Source organism: Psammomys obesus, unplaced genomic scaffold, assembly GCF_907164565.1.
Source record: "Psammomys obesus unplaced genomic scaffold, mPsaObe1.curated_primary_1811, whole genome shotgun sequence".
Classification (NCBI taxonomy): domain Eukaryota; kingdom Metazoa; phylum Chordata; class Mammalia; order Rodentia; family Muridae; genus Psammomys; species Psammomys obesus.
In genome coordinates, this window is record NW_026585644.1 from 34,555,851 (window position 1) to 34,570,268 (window position 14,418).

The 14,418-nt window shown below is 44.3% G+C and overlaps 2 protein-coding genes across 5 annotated transcripts in view; one reads left to right on the forward strand and one right to left on the reverse strand.

Moving 5' to 3' along the window:
- Positions 1 to 675: 675 nt before the first annotated feature.
- Positions 676 to 10,745, reverse strand: Supt7l (SPT7 like, STAGA complex subunit gamma). Of its 3 annotated transcripts, none has more exons than XM_055627131.1 (6): positions 10,633 to 10,745; positions 9,007 to 9,113; positions 7,047 to 7,637; positions 4,804 to 5,128; positions 2,909 to 3,146; positions 676 to 1,355 (listed from the first exon to the last, which is right to left on the reverse strand). In XM_055627131.1, exons 3-6 carry the CDS (start codon positions 7,457 to 7,459, stop codon positions 1,093 to 1,095), a joined length of 1,239 nt encoding a protein of 412 aa, XP_055483106.1. In that variant the 5' UTR covers positions 7,460 to 7,637; positions 9,007 to 9,113; positions 10,633 to 10,745; the 3' UTR covers positions 676 to 1,092. The 3 variants fall into 3 exon arrangements, with proteins under 3 accessions (XP_055483106.1, XP_055483097.1, XP_055483112.1); XM_055627122.1 differs by having other exon boundaries at positions 8,991 to 9,113; XM_055627137.1 differs by lacking the exon at positions 9,007 to 9,113.
- Positions 10,746 to 11,065: 320 nt separating this feature from the next.
- The window catches only part of Slc4a1ap (solute carrier family 4 member 1 adaptor protein), a 31,017-nt gene continuing 27,664 nt past the window's right edge, over positions 11,066 to 14,418 (forward strand). For both annotated transcript variants that reach the window (XM_055627071.1, XM_055627079.1), the window contains exons 1-2: positions 11,066 to 11,733; positions 11,968 to 12,163. In XM_055627071.1, coding sequence (XP_055483046.1) covers positions 11,068 to 11,733; positions 11,968 to 12,163 — 862 coding nt within the window. In that variant the 5' untranslated portion in view covers positions 11,066 to 11,067. The remainder of the gene's footprint in view (positions 11,734 to 11,967; positions 12,164 to 14,418) is intronic.

The following is a 14,418-nucleotide window of genomic DNA, read 5'->3' on the forward strand; positions in this document are numbered from 1 at the left end:
GTCCTGGAACTCACTCTGTAAACCAGGTTGGCCTCGAACTCAGAGAGCCTCACCTGCTTCTGCCTCCCAAGTGCTGGGATTAAAGATGTGTGCCACCACTGCCCCGCTCAAATGACTTTTTTTCAAAAATAATTTATTTGTGTGTGCCTGCCTCTGCATGCATCCTAGCATGTATGGGGCCACAGGAGAGCTTGGAGGAGTCAGTTCTCTCCTTGTACCATGTGGGTTCTTGGGATCAAAGTCAAGCTGCAAGTGCCTTTACCCACTGAGCTATCTCTCAAATGTCTTAAAAAGAAAAAAACAAACAAACCTGAAACAAAACCAGATGCTGCCCATCCAGCAGCTGTAATAGGTCCTGTTTGCTTCCTTCACAAAAGAGAAAATGAACAGTTGGAAAATGTGCATGGTGAAAAATAGTTACGTTTGTGCCAGCAGAACGAACTTAGTAAAAGTAAAACTGATGAGGCTGGATGGAATAATCGAGAAAAGAATTGTGGGGACAACTGTTTGCATAAGAATAATGGCTGTCACCACAGGGTTTTCATTTTGTAAGAGGCTTGAGCAAAAATCATTTTGAAATATGACTGCTGACCTTTGTTATGTTTCACTTACTTACTATCTTATTACTGGATTCCCAGTGACATGACCCAAAATAAATCAGTGAAACCTGACAACTATAATGGCATATATTTATGTGAATATATGCAAGCTTTGAAGTTTAAGCAAAACATCTCAGCTTCCCACCTCTGCAAGGAACATCAAAGTGACATGATTCTTCTCAAGTGTGCCAGAGAAAAGGCTGAGAGGAGCTAAGATGTGTGTGGTCCTGCAGTGGAAAAGCAGCTGGGGACAGTACTTTGGCCTGATTACCAGGCCAGTATCACAATCGTCTGTCAACAGTGGCTTAGCTATTCTGAAAAAGTATAAAAACGATGCCAAAGTGAAAGGTAACTTGGTTAAGAACTGTTTCTCTGAAATTAGGAACGACCTGCATTTAAGAATAAGAATCCAATCACTACTTATGGGAACAATTTAAACTTCAAGGCTCTCTGCTAGATGTTGCCAGCCTGGACTGAAAGTGTCCTCCTGCAGTTAAATCTTCCTCATCCTCTTCTTGCAGCGCTGGTTGAAAACAGGGGAGGACCCCATGAGGCTGTCAGTGGAGTGGGAACCATAGCTGCTGTCTGAGTCGTCAGGGCTCTGAGGGATTCCGGCTTCACTCATGCCTGACATTGGTTCCTCAAAGACGTCACTGCCCAGCACCCCGTGTGCAGACACATTGCCTTCTTCACTTTCCTGAGGCTCCATTTTCACATGAGCCAGGTTCCAAAGAGGAGAAGCATTTACCTCGGCACCTAGAAAGGAAGGGAACCCTGCCATGAGCCAAACAGAACACCTGAATATCCACCCAGGCCTGACTAGCGTCCTTTGCACTGTTTTCATTACAGTTCCCCATGCGTAGTGTGTGATTCAAAAAGTCACCTCTAAATTACCAACTTCCTTTCCACTTCTTTCATTTTTTTTTTTTTTCCCTTCACCATACCTGTGGGGCAGGTGCACTTAGCCACCCCAATTTCCCCTACATCAGGAAAGTAAAACTGCGAAAAGATTATATTCAAAGACAGATACAATTTCAGGCCTTGCTGGGGTAGCTTACCCTGCCGTTCCCCACCCCCTCTGTGTGGTATACACATGAACCTGTAGGTATGTGTGCCTATCCAGATGCATGTGGAAGCCCGAGAAGGATGCTGGGTCTCTTGTTGCTCTCTCACTGCCTTGTCCTGGAAGCTCAGTTTTTGCTAGGATGACTGGCTAGTAAGCTCTTGGGATCACTGTCTCCATTTCCCAGTGTTGGAATTACATGCACACAGTCATCTATACCTTTTACATGGGTGCTGGGATTTGAACTCAGGTCATACCTACTGAGCCACCTCCCTAGTTCCTTTTCCTTCCTTTCACAGAGCTGTCTATTTTCCTGCTGTTTGAGAATCTGTCTGGGCCTCTCTTGCATTTTGAAGACTATGATCACTACATGATGCTGAGTCTATCCTGACAAGAGCTTTGGTCCTTGGTGTCCGGTACCTCTCTGTATTTTGGTAATGCAGTTCTGCTGTTAACTTTTACCTCTTCCTAGGAGAAAAAGCTCCTGTTCTCAGCACTTCTAACACTGACCTAACTTTGTTTGGGTCACATTTGAGGATTTGATATTTAAATTTCTTTCTTTCTTTTTTTTCAAGACAGGGTTTCTCTTGGTAGCCTTGGTTTTCCTGGACTCCCTTTGTAGACCAGGCTGGCCTCGAACTCACAGAGGTCCACCTGCCTCTGCCTCCCTGAGTGCTGGGATTACAGGTGTTCGCTACTGCGCCAGCTCAACACTTAAATTTCTTATGTGTTTATGTTTGTAAACAACTAAGTGTCCAAACTAATTTGCCACTTAACTGACTGTGTAGCAAATCAGTTAGTGTATGGTATAGCACAGCAGTGACATCATGTGGAAGGCTGAAGCAGGATGACTTGAATTCCAGACCAACCTAGCCTATATGGCAAGACCCTGTCTCAACAACTACACAAACAAATAAAATATGATTTCCTGAAAGAAAAAAAAAAAAAAAGAGCTAGTTCTCCAGGTTCCTAAAGTTGTCACAGTTGTAACCTACAATAGACCAGCTACCTCCAGCAGGGCAGAATAGTTTCATTTCTTTCATCTGCAGTTTGCTAGAAGTCTCTATCAAGGAAACACAACTACTTAAACCAGGAGTATTGTAAAGGATTCACTATAGCTATGTGATCCAGCAACTTCTGTTCTGCCATGCCTACTTTTCTTCAACTTAAATTATGATCCTAAAATGTTAGTAAGTGCTAAGATGGGCAGAACCAGAATTAAAATGAATACACCTCTGTTCCTTACTTGAAGCCTGTGGCGAAGCCTCCACCTCCAGGTTGGATGGGAAGCGCTCACTCTGAGCCCCAAGGACTGCAATGGGTAAGGACTGGTCTCCAGAAGCAGGGTCAGCTTCCGGCTCCTCACTGACAGGAAATGTGATGTCACTCACAGGTTCCTCCTTGATCTTCACAGGTTTAGTGTCTTCCGTGGCCTTCTCAGGATTGACGATCCTTTCATATTCTTCAGACAGCTGCTTACTAATCTGTTGGCAGGCAAGAATTAATTTTCCAGGGCTATTTTAGAATGAGACTGGATAGTCAGCTTGTGGCAACCCAAGGAAAACCAGCAGTGTGTGTGAGTTAACAGATGAGTTGCACTTCGTTTTTCTTTCTTTATGGTGTGTGTGCGCACACACACACACACACACACACACACACACACATACACACGTGTATGTACATGTGTACATGTCTGTGTGTGTGCACGTGTATGTGCACATGTGTGTGCTCCTGTGTGCATGTGTGGAGGTCAGAGAGTCATTGAAGTCCACATTCCTCAGGTGCTTCCACTTTGTCTGGGAAAGCAGCTCCAGGCATCTGCCTGTCTCTGCCTTCCATCTCACCACTGCTGGGACCACAGGTGTATGCCACCACACCTGGCTCTTTACACGGCTCTGGAGATCTCAACTCGGGTCCTCACGCTTTCGAGGCTGGCGCTTTACTAACAGTCAGCCTAAAAGGTGAATTTTAAAACCTCCAGTGCTGGCTGGATGGTGATGCACGCCTTTATCCAACACTTGGGGGCAGAGCTGGGCAGATCTCTGAATTTGAGGCCACCTTGGACTACAGAGCTAGTTCCAGGATAGCCAGGGCTACACAGAGAAACCCTGTCTCAGGGAGGAAAACAAACAAACAAGCAAAAACAAAAAAAAAAACCCAACTGCTAGAGCTGGGGTGCAGGTCAGTGGTAGAGTGTGCGCTTAAAAGTGTACCAGGCCACAAGGTCAATTTTAGCCTCACTAAACAATAAGGCCAACTGCCAACTGGAGGGAACTGTTTTAGGGGTTGGGTCTCAGTTTATGGTAGAGACATAAAGAAAATGTGTCAGAAAATGTTTTTATCATTAATTAAAAGTTACATAAGGTAAAGAAGCCAGAACTGAGACAAAATACTGCATTTCTGTCTATAAAAGCTAACAATTATCTGGCCATAATGGCACATACCTGGAATTCCACCACTTAGGAGATCGAAAAGAAGGGTGGAGAGGAAAGCTGACCTGGCTGCATAGTGAAACCCTGTCTCACACGACAACAGAAACCTCCCTGGCATCTGGCATACAGACCCTATGGGAACCCTGAGTGAAGCAAGCCATCTGGATCCTAAGCAAAGGCTGGTGCTAGACACTGCAGGTGACTGGCCACTCTATGTAGATGAATTGAGAGCACCCAATCCTCAAGAAGGGACATCCTTCAGGACCTCCCACTGGTTCAACAGTTAATGCTAGCTGAAACTGTGATTATACTTGTTTGCCTGTTCTTGCCTCCCATGAACACTGCAAGCTCAAGAGTTTACCCCCCTTGGAAACTATTATCTCCCACAATGCCTGACTCATAGTGAGTTCTCAATAAATATTTGTTGAGTAAAAGAATGCTAACCACAGTGTCTGAGACTCCAGATAGCTGTGCATTTCTTCCAGAGGAAGTAACAACAAATGGGCTATCCACTGACTGAAAGAGGCCCTGACGTCTCACTGGGCCAGTGGTGAGGACAGAGAAACATCACAGGCCATTAGAACAGTGGGTTCAATTCACTCTGCTCTAAGGCCCTGGGCTCGGCACTCCAGAACACGTGCTGTAGACTAGACTACTGAGCGCGCCCAGACTATGGCATCGCTGCCCACGTCTCCCAGGGCTGACTCACCTGGAGCATGTAAGTGTGATAGTCCTTGATGCGGTGCTGCCAGAACTTCTGGAGGGAGAGCACACTGCCAATCCCCACCTCGTGGAAGACCTGCTCCATGACATCGGGGAAGGGGGTCTGTCCCAGCAGGGCCTCCCGATCCACAGCGAAGCGCAGCAACTTGGTGAACTTAAGGCAGTACTCATGTGCAACATCAGTTAGGGTCTCCAGGACACTTTCATTAGCACACTCAAAGCCTGCGTGGGCCAGGATTGTGGCCACTGCTTGGTAGAGGAGCTGCCGGCAAGAGTGCCAGCTCAGCTCAGTCACTGGTTCTCCTTTCCCACTGAAAGAGGAGACCAGCTAGTGTTATTCTTGTTCTTGCAAAGGGGCGACCAGCCTGTCTCACTGGAGTTTTATAATCCCAGTAATACTTGGCGCAGTTTCTAGAGAAACAGCCACCTAAATGCTGCTCTTTTTAGCACGTGTGTCAGCAACCCAATGTCACATTCCTGAGCCCCAGTTACATAGTCTGAACAGGCAACGAATGTCTAAAATAGAGTACAGGATAGTAGTGAAGGTATCAGATGCCCAAGAAATGGAATTAAAAGGTTGTGAGCCACCAATAGGTGCTGGGAATTATTGTGGATATAAACATGTTTTTGTTTTGATCTCAGGTGTGGGATGTGGGACTGATTCAGATGGTCCACAGCAGCAAAGTATTTGCCTGGTACAGGCTCTGAGAAGAGCTCTTTGCCAGCTGCAGACAGTTTAAATGTGAGGATTGGACTGGCTCCAAGGAACCCGATGACCCTAACCAGCAGGGAAAGCTAAGAGGACTACGCCCCCACTCCCACTAACCCTGTCTCTCTCCTACATGGTGTTGGGGTGTTGGAAGGGATTAGGGTGGAACAGGGAGAAAAAGATAAAAGAAATGTAAATAAAAGAGTTTTAAAAACTATGCCAACAGGGAATCAAACCCAGTTCCTCTGTAAGAACAAGGGTTTTTACTGACTCTTACCCACTCTCCAACCCCTCTGAAAATTTACTGGCTTTATGCTTCCCTCTGCAAAGGAAATTATTTTATAACTAAAAATAAAGCAGAGAAGAACATCGCTGTCCCATGGTTTATGTCACTATCCTCTTCAGAAGGAGGTACCTGAGCAGACACTCACTCATCAAACTATTATCAACAACAACCACTGCAAGTTGTAGAGAGTTGAAAGACAAGACAACGACTAGCTTTTCCTCTAATATGTCTGTGGCTGGTCCATCAGAAGGGCCTAATAAAGGGCCAATTGCCATCACTTAATTTGACCAATTTTTGGACTTTTTTTTCCCCCTTGTAGTGTTGGAATCTGAGTGCAGGGCCTGCACATGCCAACAGTGCTTGACCACTGAGCTACATCTACAGCCTGTATATGCATCCACTTCTTTAATGGAAAATGATGTTTTGGCACCTTGTAGCTGCTGCGTATTCCTTTTTTTTTCTTATATGGTTTCTTAAAATCTGTATAAAACAAACTAGGTTCAGCCAGGTGCGATGGTGCATGCTTGTAAACCAAGCACTTGGGGAGGCAGAGATAAGTGGATCTCTGTGAGTTTGATGCCAGCCTGATATACAGAGCTAGTTCCAGGATAGCCAGGGCTACACAACAAAACCCTCTCTCAAAAACCAAAAAATTAATATGATAAACAATATCTTGCTGACTAAAACTACATTACCTTCAAATTGTAAATACGGTGCCTTATAGGCTTTTTTTTTTTTTTTTTCCTTCCTTATTGCTGGGCCACTGATCTGCCACTGAGGCATCTCCCCAGCCCAGTTTTTACTATTCATGTATCAGTGCATTGTTTCACTTCTAGTGAAATGTCTGGCATTAACAGGCACTCAATAGATGCCTACTGTATTAGAAAATTAAAAATATAGACAGTGGTGGTATATACCTCTAATTCCAGCACTAGGGAGGCAGAGGCAGGCTGATCTCTGAGTTTAAGGCCTGCCTGATCTACAGAGCTAGTCCCAGGACAGCAATGGCTACACGGAGAAACCCTGTCTCAGAACCCCCTCCAATTTTTTTTTTGTTTTTTACAGACTAGTTCCTGAAGGGTACTCCACTAGTGACTTGAGCAACATTAGCCAAGTAATCACTCTCACCCTGAGCTTCCAGTGTAGAAGTGGAAATGCTACCATAATCTTAACAGGATCATCAGGGAGGTCAGTTAAAAACAAACAAACAAAGCACAGCAGTGCTTTGTCTTACCGGTAAAAGTCACTCTCTGGGTCACTGTGCCGGATCTGGAATGGTGCATTGGGATTTTTACAGTCTAAAGGCTGGAGGTCATCTGGGAGAGGAGGTGAGCCAGGGCAGGGGGGAAGAGGTTCACTTTCTTCAGCCTTTACGCCCTCTGTCTGCTGTTGACTCTGGGTCTGAGCTGTGGCGATGAGGCTGCGGAGACGTCGGTTGTGCTGGATCAGCTGAATGGTGTGAATGGTGAGGCTGCACGGCTCTGAGGGGATGTCCAGCATGGTAGGGCGCTTGGGCTTGTTGGCTGAGGGCTGGTGCAGGGGTGGATCATGGACTTCCACCAGACGGAACTCCCGTGGAAGCAGATCAAAGGAACTTCTGTTGGTCTGTCCTGACGGTATTGGTATTTCTCCCCAGTATCTCAACATTTTAGAGCTAGCAGAGAACAGTTCCCAGGTTTAATGTAGATGATACCCTAAAGGCAACACGTTTAAGTCTCTGGCAAGTGTAGTGAAAACTAGGAAGTCCAGGCAGTTCTGACATAAAAAGCAGGTTCAGATCACTTTAAAAGGTTGTTAGCAAATCTCTAGCATAACCGATGTTCTCCTGGAAGAAATTAGGAGAAAAATAATTGTTAGGTGCTGATCACACAATGACAATTCCTCTTGGACTGAAGTACAAGCAGTCATTAGCAGATGAACAGCAGTGATTGGTGTCTAGGACTCTTAACATATATATTGCCTGTTTCACTTCACAGACTCATTACCACAATACCCATCATGCTTAATCCTAAACAAGTTACAAGGCATGAAACTTAAATGGGAGATCTGGAGTATATCATGAGTATTGTGACACAATTGTGCTAGATTAATAGGAAAAAGAGGGTAGCATTAAAAACACTAATAGATACCCAGACGTGGTAGTGCATGTCTTTAATCCCAGCACTTGGGAGACAGAGGAAGGTGTATCTCTGAGTTTGAGGCAATCCTGGTCTACACAGTGAGTTCCAGGACAGCCAGGGCTACACAAAAAAAGACCAGGCTTTGAAAAACAAAAACAAAACAAAAAATACTAACAGGTGCTTCTTATTCTGTGCTTTGCCTGAGTATAGTTTAATTTATCCTGGTGGAAACATTCATGCACTTTAAATATAGCCTTATAATTTCAAATTCTGACACACATGAAAGAATGTGAGAGATTTCTTTGTGTGTGCATGTGCATGGAGGCCAGAGACCAAACTCAGGTGTCGTTCCTCTGGTATCATCCATCTTACTTTTTTGAGACAGGATCTCTCACTGGAATCTAGGAATTGCTGATTATTCTAGACCAGTGAGTTTCAGAGATCTGTTTCTGGCCCTACACTCATCCCCTACAACTAAGTTTATAAGCACATGCAACCACACCTGGGTTTTTACAGGGGTTTGGGGTTTTGAACTCAAGTTGTCATGCTTGCAATGAGGCAAGCATTTTATAGACTCAGCTATCTCCCCAGACTACATCTGAAAGATTTCTGCTGCTGTCTAACCAGTATCCCTTCCTCTTGTCCAGCGATTCTCAACCTGTGGGTTGTGACCCCTTTGGGAGTCACCAATCAGATACCCTGCATATCAGATGTTTACATTACAATTCATAACAGTAGCGAAATTAGAGTTATGAAGGAGCAACAAAATAATTTTATATTTGGGGTCACCACAGCGTAAGAAACTGTATTAAAGGGTCACAGCATTAGAAAGGCCAAGAACCACTGCTCCAGTCTTCCACAGTATCTAATCTATACTTCGCACTGTTGGTAGACTTTTTTACTTTTCTTTTTAAGGGGCTGAAATACTCACACATGCTAGGTATTTCATCACTGAGCTACACCCCAACCTGTTTTTCGTTTCCCTTGTTTGTTTCAGACAAACTCCAGTTGAATGCATCCCATTGCCTCTTGAAAAAAGTCAGAATTCTATGGCTTACCATTCAATAAACTTACAATCTGTCTTCAATTCACTTCTCCAGATTCATTGCCTAGATGTCTCTTCTGGTTCAATGAATAGCAACTGAATACCAGACATTGTGTGACAGTGCAAGATCTTTGTCCTGAGGTGAGAGGGACAGAAACAAAATATTGCGGTATAACAGCATGAAGTAGCTGCTACTTTAAAGGCATGGACCTAGTGCCCTGCAGGTACACAGAGCGGCTTCCTAGACTAAACAGCCTAAGTTCTAGCAACATCATACTACTCAGTTTTGTTTTTTTTTCTTTTCCCTTAGGTTTTTTGGTTTTGTTTTGTTTTTTTTTTTTTTTTCCATTTACTTATTTTGGGAGTGTGTGCAGGTAGAAGTGAGAAGGAAGTTTGTGAGACTCTTCTCTCCTTCTACCATGTGGGCCTGGGGATTGAACTTAGATTTTCAGGCTTGGCAGCAAGTGCCTTTACCAGGTAGGCCATTTAACTGGCCCTTCCGTTTATCTTCTTCACTCGGATTTTATTTTAATTAATTAATATTTATTTCTTTTGAGACAGGGTTTCTCTGTGTAACCTTGGCTGTCCTGGAACTCACTATGTAGACCAGACCAGGCCGACCTTGAACTCGGAGATCCATCTACCTCTTCCTCCCCAGTGCTGGGATTAAAGGTATGTGCCACCAAGACCACCCAGCCTTAAGATTTTATAAGAAACTCCGTCTCAAACAAACAAATAAAAAAAGATTTTATCTGTATTGTTGGGTATGTATGTGTGTTCCACGTGGATGCAGGTGCCCAGGGAGATCGGAAGAGTGCATCAGACCCCTCTGGAGCTGGAGTTAGAGGTGGTTGTGAACTGCCCTAATGTGGGTACAGCAAATGGAATTCAGGGCTACCGGAAGAGCAGGAACCACTGTCAACCACTGAACCATCTCTCCAGCCCTACTACTCAGGTTCTTGAGAACATCAAATATTTTCATAATTGACCCTTTGAGTTGTGACCTCTGTCAGGAATGCCCTGCCATCCTACATCTTTATCAGACTAGAATTTGTTCTTTCAGACAACTGCAATCACCATCCCCAACATTTCCCCAATACACATCCTTTCTTTGTATTCTTAATCGATTTGCATTTATCGTTGGACTTTAACTTTAGTTGGCTTAATCGGCTGTATTCTCCCACCTGTTATGACTACCATCTTGGTATAGTGCCAGGGCCTCTGGTAAAGGGTTACAATATAAACTATTGCTTAGTTCAATCTCCCAACAATCCTGTAAAAAAATAATACTACTATTCCCAATTTTTCATATGTGAAAGCTGTGGTTCAGTGTCATGCCAATGTCATAAATACAAAAGGTGAAAGAGATGCCCAGAGTCGTAAAGCCACTTAACATGCTCCCTCAATGAATTGTTCCAAAAATAAATAAAAGAATGAGCTAACTAACGAGAAATTTCCCTCTTCCCTAACTTCAAAAAAGGAGTAAAGGGGGTTTCAAACCTAAGTTCGGGAGTGCAGGGTAGGGGCTCCTCGGTCGTGATCTCCAGGCTTAGGCTTAGGCGCCAGCCACAGGATCCTGGGAAGTCTGATTTCCAGGGCGGCAGTAAAATGGGGAGCTCTGGATCTGAACCAGACAATAAAGGTCAAATACTCACCGCCCTGTTCCAGGAGTGGTCTACGCGGCTGTCTGACTCTGACAGGTCCGAGTCGACGACTAGGTCGAGCTTAGGAGGCTAGTTTATTGATTAATGGCCCAAGGCCGCCGGAAGCGCTTCTTCCCGATCGCCTTTTGCCACCGGACGTTATTACAAGCCTTTTGCAACGCCTAAAAATGTCCGCATTCTGCTCAGCACCACGACGGTTTTTTGTTTTTTGTTTTTTGTTTTTTTTTTTTTTTGTCCCCCTTCTGGTATTGGGACTCTCTAGCGCTATTCACATCTTTACAATTCTGTGAGTATTGAAAGAGGAACTCCAACATTGCCACCCAGAGTAGCGGCAGGGAACTGGGAAGGAGGAGGAAAGTGCACGGGAACGTGATGAGCGAGCGACTGGGGTTTCCGAGGGACATATTTTGAGGTTGCACGCGGCTGATGATGGCTGATACTAGTTCTCAGCCAGAACCGCCAGCACCTCGGGAAATCAGTAGCGAATTTAAGAAGCCTGTTTTGCCGGTGCCTCTGGCAGTGCGGAGTAAGGCTCCGGCCTCCAATCCCTCAGTTCCTGAGGATGTGAAGACGGAATGCCCCACGGAGCTGCTGGACTCCGGATGTGGGGAGCCCGAGGCCCCGCTGCCTCAGCCGGACCGCGGGGAGACTGGGAGTCCACCGGCGGAACAGCTCCGCTCCCCGCGGGTAGCTCCTGCTTCTGGCGGTCCGGCCCGGGCCCCCCCATACCAAGAGCCATCGTGGGGTAGCCCAACCACGGCCCCCTACAGTCTCGAAACCTTGAAAGGTGGCACCATTCTTGGCACCCGCAACTTGAAAGGGATGAGCTGCTGCCTTTTCGGGAGACTTGCTAGCTGTGACATAAGCCTGGAGCATCCTTCTGTGTCTCGGTACCATGCGGTGCTACAGCACCGGGGGTCGGATCCCGACGGAGAATCTGATGGGCATGAGCAGGGCTTCTATATCTACGATCTGGGAAGTACCCACGGCACTTTCCTCAACAAAACTCGCATCCCACCCCGCACTTACTGTCGAGTCCACGTTGGGCACGTTTTTCGTTTTGGAGGCAGCACCAGGCTCTTTATCCTTCAGGTAAGTAGAAAATTGTAAAATAAAAATTTGGGAACTTCGCTGTGCTGGGGATTCTGAGTTTCTTTAAGGTTTAGTTGAGAGAGAGAGAGAAAAAAAAAAGGTATCCCAGTAACCAGTGACAGAAGCGTAGGGCTCAGTCTGGACTCGCAGGTCTGTGTACATTGCTGTATCTCGAAAAGTAATTTCTCCATTCCTGAAGCCATATATGTATATATTTTCCCCTTGATTCATTAGGGACCAGAGGAAGACCGAGAGGCAGAATCTGAGTTAACAGTAACACAGTTGAAGGAACTGCGCAAACAACAGCAGATGTTATTGGAGAAGAAGATGCTAGGTGAAGATTCCGATGAAGAAGAGGAAGCAGATACCACTGAAGGGAAGAGAAATGCTAGTGGTCAAGATGATGAGATGGGCTGCACGTGGGGAATGGGTAAGAAATTGCCGCTGAAAGTTCTGAGTTCATTACTAGTGACACCTTTAAATGCTTTAGCTCAAAAATCCTACTAGAGCTGAAGTAGGGCAAACATAATTTGCAAATAAGGTAACCAAAGCACAAGGTCATTAACTTTGGTGATATAAAAGATTAGAATTAGGGGCACTATACATACACTCTTCCTTCCCTTATAATTTAAAAATGGTATTGCTTTTATCATCTAAACACACACACAAAGACACACAGAGTCCTGAGTGCTAAATAATTATCACTGGAGAGCATGGAAATTTTACTTTATTCCTTAAGAAATCAGCATTTATAGCCAGGTGTGGTGATGGGTGATGCATGCTTTTAATGCCAGTGCTTAGGAGGCAGAGGCAGTCAGATCTCTTGAGTTCAAGGCCAGCCTGGTCTACACAGAGAAACTCTGTCTCGAAGAAAATTCAGCATTTACTATTTCACCTTTCAGGCTATTTTCACAAAGTATAAAAAAATTCAAGAGATTATGGCAGATATCCACAAACATCAGACATTTTGAATGATAAATATTCAGGTCTATAAAAAGAAAGAAGTTGGGGCTAGCAGGGCATTGTGATGCAGGCGTTTAATCCCAGCACTTGGGAGGCAGAGGCAGGTAAGTCTCTGTGAGTTCAAGACCAGCATGATCTACATCTGATGTTTCAGGACAGCCAGAGCTACATTATAGAGAGATCCTATCTCAAAACAACAAACAAACAAAGAATGAAAGATGTTGGAGCTTGGTGACATAGCTCAGCAGGTGTGTGCTGCCAAATGTGTTGACTGAGTTTGATTCCTGGGAAGCACGTGGTGGAAGAAGAGTGGATTCCCAAAAGTTTTCCTTTGACTCCTATGTGCACCGTGGCACTTGTATCTGTGTGGTCTATATATGTAAATATGAAGACAGTAAATGCAAAATTGCTTATGCTAAATGTTAGGAATAAGCTAGAAACCATTAGTATGCAAGAGTTAGTGCCAGGAAAGGCATCAGTCACTAGGAACTTAGACCCCAGCTGTTCAGTATGGTAGCTTTTAGCTACATGTCTAGTGTGGCTTATCCAAACTGGCATGTCTTCTATGTGAAAAAAATAATTAAAATATTACCATACTTTTATATTGATTATTACAGTGAGATGACCTTTTAAAGTAGGTAATAGAAAGCTCAGAATTATACTCATAACATTTTTTTAAATTTATTTATTATGTATACAGTGTTCTGCCTACATGAAACACCTGCATGCCAGAAGAGGGCACCAAACCTTATTATAGATGGTTTTGAGCCACCATGTGGTTGCTGGGAATTGAACTCAGGACTTTTGGAAGAGCTCTTAACCTCTGAGCCATCTCTCCAGCCCTACTCATAACATTTATATTCCTTTGGGACAGTACTAATTTAGATCTTTTGGAAACTATAAATTAATTTATTTAATTTTTGTGTTTGTGTTAGGGGTCATGGAGTACAGATGGAGGTCAGAGGGCAAATTGTAGGAGTCAGTTCTCTCTTTTTACTTTGTGAGTTCCAGGGATCAAAAGCAGATTGTCAGGCTTGGCAGAAGGAACCTTTACCTGCTGTCCCACTCTATAAATTCTTAAATAAGAGTTTCAAGCTGAAAAAAAAAGTTTTAAGCTGAAATTTGAAGGAAAAGAATAGTAAAGCTGCACATTGGTGTTTGTGTTTGGTGCTGAGACTGTTTTGAGGGAGGATTGCACTTAACCAATGTGTTTGGCAGACAGGAGCGTTACTAAGAATTATATTGGAATCAGTGAGTAAGACCTGAATAGGAGAGAAAGAGAATGATAGGCTAAAGAGCTCAGAAAATTTTCAAAGTATGGTAGATATATGTTGTCTTTAAAGTGATGAAAAGGAAAAAAAATGCCATGGAAACAGTCTTATTTGCTACATAATTCAGAAAGTGTAAAGATGTTCATGGTGGTGACTTGGTGATTGTTCCATCCCATGCCCTCAAATATCTTTCTTTTAACCGCCTTCTAATATAGATAAATAAATGTGTGTGTGTTTCTTGAAACATTGTCTCTATGTAGTCAGGTGATTCTAGAACTTAGATCCCCCTGCCTTAGCCTCCTGAATACTGATTACAGGTGTGTGTCACTGTGCCAGCTTATCTGATTATATCCTTACTCCGCCTAGAAGGATCTCAGATGTCATTCACATATCCTGTTCTCGTGATCCTCCTGCCTCTGCCTCCTTCAGCAAATCCTACTGGTGTGCATCA

What these genes read in the sequence shown, in the direction of transcription:
- Supt7l (XM_055627137.1), bottom strand. Translation starts at nt 7,459, where the DNA reads ATGTTGAGATACTGGGGAGAAATACCAATACCGTCAGGACAGACCAAC. An exon ending in CCAGAGAGTGACTTTTACCG is followed by an intron (nt 5,129 to 7,046) that starts GTAAGACAAAGC and finishes CTCCTCTTTCAG; the next exon opens with TGGGAAAGGAGAACCAGTGA. An exon ending in GGCTTCGCCACAGGCTTCAA is followed by an intron (nt 1,356 to 2,908) that starts GTAAGGAACAGA and finishes CTTCCTTTCTAG; the next exon opens with GTGCCGAGGTAAATGCTTCT.